Raw genomic sequence first — 12,132 nt, 5'->3', positions numbered from 1 at the left:
TTATAAATAAAAATAATTTTTTTTTTTGTAAATACAAAATTAATTTTATTTATTTATAAATAAATTTATTAGTGTTCTTAATTTTTATAAATACAAATAGTAGCAATTTATTATTTCTCATTCGATATTAGTAAATTAATATTATTTTTTATTTATTCAGTGTGTGCATATATAGTCATAAATATATACAAGACTAATTAATTAATTTAAAATTACTTTATACTACTCTAACTAAGAAAATATATAGAAGAAAAAAGTTTAGATAAGATGCATGTGCAAATTATTAATTAATTTTTTAATGATGTAAAATTTTAAAAGTAATAATTTTAATATGTGTCCTAATGCTAAATCCAAATAATAAGATAAAAATAAGGGAAAAGGTATATACACCAAACTCTTATTATTAATCTTCTTTGTTATTAATTGTGCATATATAACAAAGAGTATAGAGTAGTAGTAGATATATTATTGATGAAAAGTTTTTGACCATATTGGTATATCAATGTTTCAATAAATTTTAGCCGTTGATTTTAATTAGAGTAAAGTATCGTTTTTGTTCTCAATATTTGGGGTAAGTTCTATTTATATCCCTAACGTTTAAATTGTTCTATTTATATTCTTAATATTTATAAAAGTGATTCAATGTTATCCTATTATCAATTATACTAACAAATCAGATTATATTATTTTCACTTGGATGTATTCATTCTCAATTAGGTATCACTTGGATGTGTTCGATTTTAATATTATACCCACTATTTGTGTTTAGATTCAATTATGTCCCTAAAAAAGTGAATTATGTAAATATTGTAGAAATTAGTTTCAACATTTGATGAGCTATTTTCAGAGTAGACCATTGATTCTATCATAAACATTTGTATTCTAACTTCAAAAAGAGATTTTTAAAACTCAAATTAAAGCACTTATGATGTGTAATTGATGACAAAAGAACATCGAATCACGCTTTTACAAACGTTAGGGATACAAATAAGACGATTTAAACGTTAGGGACACAAATAGAATTTATCCCAAACGTTAGAGACAAAAATGATACTTTATTCATTTAATTATATACATATTATATTTTTTATAATTAAAATTAACAGTTAAAAATTATTAAAATATCAATGTATCGGTATACTTAAAAAAAAATTTTTTATATTATTAAAGAGAAAAAAAGTATGTGTGTGATTGAAATTGCAATGGTGGGTTGAGAACAGTGGAAAAAAGCATCCGGTTCCATAAAAGGACCAAACCTAACCACAAACCTTTTTTTAATCTTTCACCAAACAAGCCAAGGTTGCTTTATAAGGTAAAATAGCTGTTCTTGTTGTTGTAGTTATTAGTAGCCATAGCTATATACCTTACAATTCCTTCTTCCATGGCTTCCTCTTCTCACTTCCACCACCATAACCACTTCGAAAATACCAACAATTTTGCGGAGCAAGAAAAGGAACATAACTCTCAAAGACATGTACAACAAGAAGAAGAAGAAAATTGGCTCACGTTAGGGTTGGGGCTAGGAAGAAACGATGACGTCATCAACACATCATCATTCAATAATCAAGTAGTTCATCATCATCATGGATCAAACAATAATCCACAAGTTTTATTATGTTCTGATTCCTCATCATCCCATATAGGAAGCCATGGTGAACATCATCATCATCAACAACAACAAATGCTGAAATTAGGGTTAGGGTTAGGGTTTCAACAAGATTCAATGTTATTGGGGTCATCTAATAATGATCATGATGATGAAAATGGATCATCATGCCAAATTGATTCAACTTGTGGTGGTGGTGGTGGCGATGGTGATTCTCATGATTACAACAAGTGTGGATTGTGGTTTACGCTACGTTCATCTACCAACCGGTGAGTGAATGCTTTTCTTTAAATACTCTTCAATCTAATTCAACTCATCATCATCAATTAAGAGAGGGTATTAGTGAGAATTAGTATTAAATAAAACAATTAATTAATAATTTGTTATTTATTGCACTACTTGTTTCCATCTTATTTATACTAGTTATTTTTTGTTCATCAATCTTCAATCACACCCTACTCTCTTTATATTCTTATATATTTTTTGTTTTGGTTCTCATTAAAAAAGAAAAAAAAATACTTTTCCAATATTTGATATAGATGTTTCGGTTCAATTTTAATTTTTCTAGATAGATTGTATATTTAATGTTTTTTTTTTTTGAGAAATATTTGGCCCAATATTTTTTTATCAATTCTAGCTAGTTTTAGTTAGTGTTTTATTTTTATACTATCTATTAGGTTTAGAATTTAAAATTTATTAAAGTTGATAAAAAATAATAAATTTTATACATCATGTAGCATTGTTATTTTGTTATTATTAATATTAAAAAATTAATTATATGTGTATATATTGAGTGTAGGATTCTAAATTTCTAATAAGATAGATGTTAGTTTAATTTATATAGATAGATGTCTACTAATTTGATTAATATAAAATTTAGTAAGATAAGAGAATTAAATAATTGAAAAATAAAATTAGTAAAAGATATTTTTTGAATGAACTGTTCTATTTTATTTAATTACTCATTGATCATTTGAGTTATTTTTTGATAAAAAATTACTAGGAGTCAGACTCAATAGAATTTGATTAATTTGTGAATATATATAGTTAATTATTACTCATAAATTGTTCAATATTTTCACTTGTATATTCTGTATTCTTGATCTCATCACATAAGATACTAAATAATATATAAGAAATTACCCTTGATTAAATAAAATTCACTTATATATATATATATATATATATATATATATATATATATATATATATATATATATATATATATATATATAACACAGCTTTAATTTTATTAGTATTATTTTAGAGAGTGTTAATGATATTAATTATTTGGATATATGGATGGTGTTTCAACTTTCAACTATGTCAGAAGAGGAGAAGCTTTGCCTCAGATACCAAAGGCGTACATTAGAATCAGGTAATAATAATAATGGTGTAAGTTAGCATGCATAACTTATCACATCCATCATCATCACAATTTTTCCACATTGCTAATCAATAATCATGGTGTCCATTGAAATGAGGGGGTAAAAAAAAGCTATATTATTTTCCTTTTTTAATTATTTATTTTTAGGTAAAAATTCAAGTGAAATCGACTTCACGTGAAGTTGATATTTGAGAGCCGTTAAATAAAAATTTAGTCAAATTAATTAAATTATCTAATGATTCTCAGGTATCGACTTTACGCACCTGAATTTTCACCCTATTTTTATCAACTTTTTATTTTAATAATTTTTATATATGCTTGTGTTGGAAAAGGGACGAAAACATGACGGTCTTCATGGTTAAAAAATATCTTGTTACAAAACTTGGTCTCTCCAACGAAGCTGAGGTAGAACTTTTTCTCCCTTACTCTTATTTAATTAATTAGTTAATTAAATTCCATTTTTAATTATTACTTTGATCATTAATTAACAAAAAGCAAAAGCATGCATGCATTTGATCAGTGATGAAATGACAATTTCTCATCATTACATGTGTCATGTTATGTGATCATATGATATATCCATCTTCTAGCATGCATTGTCAGATTCAAGTGTTGACAAATTTTCTGTAATAATAATTAAGGTAGGTCACAAAATTATAGGGTTCATAAAGTAGGGGTGTAAGTTACCGAACCGGACCGAAAATTACCGCAAAATTGAATCGAAAATTATAACAACCAATTTGAAAACCGAAAAAATCGGTTTTTTTTTGTTTTTTTCTGACAAAATCGATCGGTTCGGTTCGGTTTTTGGTTGGCTTGATAGAAATCGAACCGAACCGAACCGAAAATATGCATACATTTCAATGTTTTAACCATTTTAACATTTAACCTAACAACAAAAATTCTCAATCCTTAACCATTTCAATATTTTATTCTTAATATTTTAGTTTATTGACTATTTTAAACCTTTAATTATTGTGATTCATATTCTTCTCATTAGAAATTAAAAACCAAAAAAATCGACTGAACCAAATCGCTGTTGGTTCGGTTCGGTTCGATTCGTTGTTGTAAAAGCAACAAATCGAACGATTGTGTGTCTGTAAGAACCGAACATATCAATTCGGTTGGTTTTTGGTCCAAAACCGAACCAAACCGAACCGATAACACCCGTCATAAAGTATTATGACCCCTTATTGAGTGATATTTTAATTTTAAAGGCTAACATAAAAAATAATAATGAACTCTAAATGTTATTTTGTTAATTATCATCATAATATAATATATACTTCATAACTACACAATAATCCCTGAAAAAATAGGGTTTAATTAATTAAATACTTTAATTTATAGTACTAGTAGTAGAGTGTACATATAGCGCCGAGTATAGGTCACTCATGACAGAGTATAGTAGTACTAGTACTTTAATTTATTACTTGCCCTGTTTAATTTATACTAATATACTATTTAGGCTCAAAATTTTGGTTATGGGATTTAGGGTGGTGTATTGGCTGGGAATGGGTGAACCTAGTGTATTTATGCATGGATGGAGGTGTCAGGTAGAAGAGTAACACGCGGGGGCGTGTTGCACCACGTGGGGAGCGTGTTGGACACGTGGCAACATATTAGCCAACACGTGGGGGTGTGTTGAAACACGTGAGGCGTGTTGAATGGTTTCTATAATACTGTAATACACTTCAAATATCAATATTCAACCAAAATACCATCTCTATTTTCATATTAAAAATAATTTCTGGATTATTTACACTATTTATTTATTATTATATTAAGTTTTGAGAAGTGAGAACAATAAAGTTCTTTCTTATGAATATATATACTAGATACGTTTGCACATGATTAATGACTTCATTAAAGGAGGTGAGAAATGTATTAATTTCATGTATATATGTCATCACTTTTCACTTTATAATAAAGAAGTCTATTAATGAAACTCTTTATGAGTAGCCTTGGCATGAGAGCCCTCATATGAATACCGAAAATATTTGATAACAAAAATAAAATCAGCTGAAATTTATTTTATTTAGTATTTATTAATAATTAATAAATATTAAATAAGATAAATTTTGATTTTTTTTTGTTTTTAGTATTATAAAAAATCAATACATTATAATTAGATATATCTTTTTTGAAAAGATTATAATTCTTATAAAAAATTATAAAATTGTATTCATTATAATCATTCCGAAAAAGATATGTTTTTATATTACATCTAATTGATGGGAATCACTTGGATGATACACTATAGCGAAACCTAATTCCAGCGGCTATTTTAAGGGAACGGTCAATTAGAACTGCCATCGCTGCTACCCTAATTTCACATATCGTAGCGTAAGAAAGTAGTTTATATATAAATTTGTTTATTTAAAAAAAAAACATGCTGCAATTTCAACCGCCGCGAAATTCATGTTAGATGTTTCTGTCGACCTTTTAGCGGCGGTTCAAAACTGCCGTGAATATCCAACGGTAACTAAAATTTCGAATTTCGCGGCGGTTGTTCCAACGGTTTTTCAAAACTATCACCGCTACTGTGCCGATGGTTGACCTGGCCGCATTTTGCTTGCCGCCGGGACCCGATGATAGCGGCGGTTATAACCGCCGCAACCCCCCAAAAAAACCTCTGCCGCTACACTGTTTTGTTGTAGTGATATATTACTAGCTAGCTAGACTTGTTCAAATGAAGCATGAGAAAAAAAAAGTGTTTAATTTTCTTTCATGTTTTGTTAGTTGAGTTACTAATTAAACTAAGGGTTATATATATGTGGGAGGGACAGAGAAAGAGAGAGTAAGCCAATTTTTCTTTTTTAATTTTAAAAATTCCCTTTTTTTTTAATTCATAAATTGATTTTATATGTATATCTAATTACGTATAATTAATATGATGGTAAAAATAATTATATTTTATATGTATTAGATGAATAATTATCTAAAAATTAGATGTAATATAAAAATATATCTTTTTCGGAATGATTATAATGAATAACAATAATAACTATACCTTTCATATATAGTTTCATACCAAGTGCTTATTATAGTTAATGATATGCCATATATATATATATATATATATATATATATATATATATATATATATATATATATATATATGAAGGGTAAGGTTTAAATTGAAATGTTTCGTCTACTTTTTTTTAAGCCTCGAAGCTTGAAGTGAAGTATTTCTCGATCGGATGATGAAAAAGTTATTACCTCAAAGGTAATAACTATTTGGACAAAATATCATTTAGAGGTATAAACACTAATTAATATTAATAGTTATAGTTATATAATTATAACAAATGGAAATGCTGATGAGTTAGGATCATGACTATGTCTAAAATATAAATTTCAACATCCATCCATGGTAATTGCAATTTTTTTTCCTTCTTATAACTGAGCAATGGATCTAATAAGAAACCGAGAAACAATAATACATAAATCAAAGCAAACGATCTAGAATATAAACTAATTAAAGGAAAATGAATTTGTTAAGATGTGGTGGAAGCTTACCCTTGAATTACCAATAAGAACTACCGGAGAAAATTAGCTTTTGTGGAATTAGATTTTAAGAAATGTTATGTGACTAAGTTATTTTTGTAATTAAATTAATCAAATTTTTTTTTTGTATTTTCTCTTTTTTATTTGATTTTTTTTGTGTTAACAAATTATTAGACCAATTTAATTAAATTTGATTACCAAATTGACTTAATCATGTAGTACTATTGTTATATTTTTAGGGTACATTTGTTCTTATTTTTATATTTTATTATATTTTATTTTAAAAAAATTGTGAAAGAAAAAATTAGTGAAAATAAGATTTGCTGATGTAGTTGAACTTATTAGATCGAGATATACTAATAATTGATATGTTTTTTTTCCTAACAGATTAAACTTTTGAAATAAATAATTTTATAATAAAGTTTAATTCCCAATAATAATTCAATTTTTTGATATTTTAATCGTTGCAATTAAATTAACCAAGTTTTAAAATCTTCAAATAAAACTTTAATTTGAAATGTGATTAGTTCCATTATGAAGTCAATTAACCAAATTTCATGCATGGGGTCCTTGTCTTTTTAAAGCTCAACTCCTTTTTTAATTACCATTGTAATTGTATATGCTAGTGTATTAATAAACATATTAGCATCTATTGATCTACCTTTTAATAATAATAATAATAATAATAATAATAATAATAATAATAATAATAATAATAAAGTGAGATTAATTAAGATGATAAATATTTTTTATTATAACTAAAAAATTTTAGATTCAAACATTACAAATAGTAGTTTGTTTTATGAATTGAATAAAACAAAACATAGTTTAGAAAAGAAAGTTATATGTCAAATCTCTCTTATATTTCAATTACATATTGTAGGTATGTTTTATGAGTTTAATTTTAATGCACATATAGTGTAAAGCATTTTACACAGTTGTATAATTATATTTGATTTTGGGATGATTATTTACGCGGTCAATATGAAAAGTAGTTAATTTTTACTATGTGGTGTTATATAATTGGACGCACGTGTAAGACAAAATTAAATTGATGTTTTATTAGACAATGTCTAATTAATTGATGTTAGTTAGTTAATTCTAAATAAATTTGAATTTTGTTGAGTGTAGATTGATATCTTATGCATGGGTGAAAGCTTATCGCAGATACAAACATTGAAGCAAGTAAGAGAGGCTGTTTGGATACCTAGATTGGTAGAATCTTTAGATTCAACAACTTTCTCCCTTGGAGATTCCAATCATAATAATAATGATGATTATATGTCTTTAAACCATATCATGTCTCTGCTTTACCGAAAACATTGCTTTTTAAATTAGTTGATATATATATATGTTATTACTATTATTTATACTCTTGTTTTGATTTATCATCTTATTTTGAATATGGTTTTAGTAAAATATAAAATGAGAAAAAAAAATATAGTAACTGCCTTTAAATAAATCATTTTTATTGTAATTTTCTATTTTTTTTTTTAAGTTTGTGTTACATTTTGACCCAACTAGTAAGAAGATTACAATGATTCATGACACCACAAACATATGTTCTTGTTATACCTACTACTAATTTTATTCTTACACTATACATGAATCAACTACTTAATAAATATATTATATGTTATATGCTCCTATAATATAAGTGATCACTTTTTGAATATGTTGAGTTCTGATTTTTACACCATATTTACATAGTACTACTTTACTAGTATGTTTTTTTTTTCTCATTGGCACATATTTCCCATCTTTCCCACAGTTCCAATGATTTTTAACATTATATAGCAGTTGTATGTTTTGGAAATAGGGTTTTAAATACAGAATTTATTTTTGATTTTTTTTTTCATCAGCTACCAAAAGTCGCTTATTCTGGTTCATAAGTCATAACATTAATAAAATAAAGTTTTATTAATAGCATCATGTAAACACAGAGTAAGTTAGCCAATGAATGATAGTTCAAATGATATAATCTCTCCATACTCATCTAAGAGAGATTGTGGGTTGGATTCTTCCTATCTTTGATAAAAAAAAAAAAACAGAATAAATTGGAAAATATATATTTTCTAATACTTTAGATAGTTTCACCATAAATAAGATTACTGTTTTGTTTTCTTATGGGATTATGCATTTGATTCTTCTTCTTCCACTTTTCAATCTAAACTTAATTTCAACGGATTATATAACTTCACACAACATGGCTTAGGACAAATGTTTGAATTGATCCATACATAATATGAATTCTATTTTACTTAAAATATTTTTCAATCAATAAAGAATAGAGTATAAAAAAGACAGTTGAAGATAACAGCTATGTCATGTCAACAATATTATCCAAATCTGATTGGGAATTTTATATTTATTTGATTAGAAAAAGAATAGAAATGCATTAAATTAAATCAAATTGTCAAGTCAAAGACACTCATAATGATAAAGCAAGAGCAACAGGTGCTAGCTGGTTAGTTGTAAGGTGGCTACTCTGATAAAGTTGTCAGTTTTAACTTTTTGTAAAGACGTTTTACATTTTGTGATTGTTATTAATTTAAAAGTGTATCACTAAAAGTGTTGTTTAAAGAGAAAGTGTTACCCTTAATCGTAACTTGCTCTGATACCAATTTTTCAATTTCGATTTTTTCATTAATTTCCTTTTCGAAATTTCTATTAACTCTTCATATTTTGCTTCGAATAAGTTTATAATTTGTATAGATTCAATTGGTGGTGCTTTATTTAAAGGATTTTGATAAAAATAATTTGTAACTTCATAATCTAAAGTATTAACCATTTCTACTATTTCTCTTGTATTTGTTATATGATCATTTATTACTAGTCCTTGATGTATATTTATAATTCTGATTTCATATTTATAGTTTTTTAATTCTGTTTTAATTTCTATCATAATTATGATATTCTTTTTTGCATAGATTATTGTATATAAAATCTTTTATCTGTTTGTCTTTTTCTTTAGGAAAAGTCTAGGGGGCCAGCAACTTTGATAAATTCTAGCCAGCATGTAACTAGCAAAGAAAAGTGAGTCATTGGATGAAATCTCACACTAATCTCACACCATTAAAACTATCATTGATGGCTATTTGATGGCTACAAATCACAAAAGTTGCTGGCCCCCTAGCATTCCTCTTTTCTTTAATATAATTTCTCAAATCCTCAAAAACTTCTTTTATTTCTACACTTTCTCTTGTTTCTAAATATCTTTCTAATTTTTCAACTTCATTCTTCATTTTTTCTTTCAACAGTTTTAATTCTTTTAAGTCATAATATGGTTTTCCAGGCATCTATAAATTTTTTAAGTTTAATTCCAACTTGTTTATATTTATTCTTATTTCTATCCTTTTTATTATAAGATCATCAATTTCGATCTGAAGATTATTTAATTCCCTTTTATACTCCTCTATTTTACTTTTTAATTTTTTCGCCCTTTTTCTTTTTATTTTATTTTCTGGTTTTTCAATCTTTTTATGCTTCATTATTTATTTTAGAATTTCTGCAAACTCTATCATCGATTCATCACTATTTTCTAGAGACTCTATTAATTTTTCTAACTCTTCAACTTCTCTTTTTAACTTGTCATAGATTATTTTTAGAGCTTCAAATGCTCTTTGATTTATTTCAGAAAACTGTAAATAATTCAAACGATTTTCTCTTTCAAAAAGCTCTTGTTTCTTGTCTTGATATGTTACATATATTTCTTCTTTATTTATTGTCATAATTTAGTATTTAGTGTTTCATTTAATTTTTCGACCTTTTTTGTTAATTCTTTTATTTCAGAATTTTCTTCTTTAATTTTTAACTTAGATAAACTTAAAGGGCTATTAATTTTAGATTCTCTTATTTGAAAATTCGATGAAACCAATTTTCGTGATGGTTCTTTTAGTAATAAAACTGGGTTTTCAATAGCTTTATATTTTGGTATTTCTGTTTTTACAATTTTCTGAAATAATTCATCGACATAAATTCTTTCTCTGTTTTTAAATATTATACTATGATGACTATTTGTTAAAGCATAATTTATTGCATATGTAATTGAAAATGGTTCATCATTTTGTTCCATTAAATTCTTTCTGTGAAATTTATAAGCCAAATTTATAGATCTTCCAAGATTTTCAGTTGATAAAGGTATAGCATATTCAAAATGGGCATTAAATTTTACATTTACGTTTGCCAAATTTCCATGAACAATTCCAATTATATGATCTATTGGGTCATCAGTAATTCTTTTGTCATAGATTGCTAAACTTATTGGTGAATTAATTCCTTTCATATATGTAGATTTGATTAAGACTTGTATAGTACTAATATGAATCCATCCAATTTTAGATCTTTTTTGTTGATCCTTAATTTTCTCAATCTGTTTACTCAATTCTTCATCATTTATCAAAGCTATTTCAAGTTCTTCATTGGCAGATTTTATCTTTATAGGGGCTTCAAGTTGAATTTTTCCATAGTATATTATATTTTTTCTATTAAAAACTTCTTTTAAAAGACTTTGTTTATTAAAATTTTCATTTGATTTGAGATTTAATTCTGTTTTTAGAACAGCCTGTTTTTCATTATCTAATAAAGCCGTTAATCTATAATAATAAGATTCTTCCGTTAATTCTAAACTTTCTAAATAATTCATAACTAAAAAACTAGAATGAAGATGTACCTTTCTGGAGAAAAACTTCCTTTATTTAGTATATTTTACAATAGATATTTTTATCTCCAGAGGGGAGATTGTAGATACTAACTCCAGAGGGGAGTTTAGAACTATTTTTCCCTAAGGAAATTCTTTGTCAGACTACAGAATCGCCTCGGCAGCTTCCTCCTTGCTCTCCTAGCATATGAGTACTCTTAGCCTTCTGCTTTCTATTTTCTGATGCCTTCTTCAATTGCCTAAGCAACCTATTTATAATAGTTGGGTCTGATGGACAATTCCCATCCTTACCCTTCTTATGACGTCATTGCTTACGTCATTATTTGTTATCTTGCACCAGCTACATTATTGGTGCTTTATGACCTAAGCGCTTACGTTATTATGCAATAATGTTGAGGGATGCTTCAGATGCACTGTCCTCTTCTTTTATCATGTGGGCTTCAGATGTATTGTCCTCTTCTTTTACCATGTGGGTTGATTCTGTTTCATTATTGCTTTCTTCAGATATTTATGAGGCACATAGCTGGCACTTGTGGTCTTCTCTATCTTTTATCAAATAGCAGAGATTCCTCTTTATCCCTTCAGGGAGTTTTTCTAAAAGTCCAGATAAGTTGTAGAATGCTAATTCAAATTCTACCAAGAGTCTCATCTCTCTTTCTTCAATTTCATTTCTTTTGCTGGACACAAGTAGAGTATTTCTACTTTTATAATTAATCCTTGTGTGAGATTCCTTTGTTATTTTTTGAGTTCTTTCAAAGACCCTTGCTAATGTGCTGGCTAGCCTTCCTTCATGACTGTAAATTGTTAGATCTTGAATTTGATTAATTGGTTGAAAATTTTCTGGGAAGACGGACATGAATATTACTTGGTGTGCTGAAACCAAGCATTCTTCTTCTTCATTAAAAATAGGTTGACTGTTTGTAAATTTTAAGGATACATCCCTTGGATTTACATTGTCAATCATATTTT

At 26.7% G+C, this 12,132-nt stretch overlaps 1 protein-coding gene across 2 annotated transcripts; it reads left to right on the top strand.

The window, feature by feature from the left end:
- Window positions 1-1,293: 1,293 nt before the first annotated feature.
- On the top strand, window positions 1,294-7,873 carry LOC140181687 (uncharacterized). Of its 2 annotated transcripts, XR_011876742.1 has the most exons (5): window positions 1,294-1,875; window positions 2,937-2,984; window positions 3,326-3,398; window positions 6,163-6,255; window positions 7,635-7,873. XR_011876742.1 is itself a non-coding variant. In XM_072225933.1 (4 exons), exons 1-4 carry the CDS (start codon window positions 1,382-1,384, stop codon window positions 7,839-7,841), a joined length of 822 nt encoding a protein of 273 aa, XP_072082034.1. In that variant the 5' UTR covers window positions 1,294-1,381; the 3' UTR covers window positions 7,842-7,873. The 2 variants fall into 2 exon arrangements, 1 of the variants encoding a protein (XP_072082034.1); XM_072225933.1 differs by lacking the exon at window positions 6,163-6,255.
- The last annotated feature ends 4,259 nt before the right edge of the window (window positions 7,874-12,132 follow it).

Source organism: Arachis hypogaea, chromosome 18 (assembly GCF_003086295.3).
Source record: "Arachis hypogaea cultivar Tifrunner chromosome 18, arahy.Tifrunner.gnm2.J5K5, whole genome shotgun sequence".
NCBI classification, from domain to species: Eukaryota; Viridiplantae; Streptophyta; class Magnoliopsida; order Fabales; family Fabaceae; genus Arachis; species Arachis hypogaea.
Note: the sequence above shows the minus strand (reverse complement) of the source record. Positions and strands in the feature narration are given on the sequence as shown.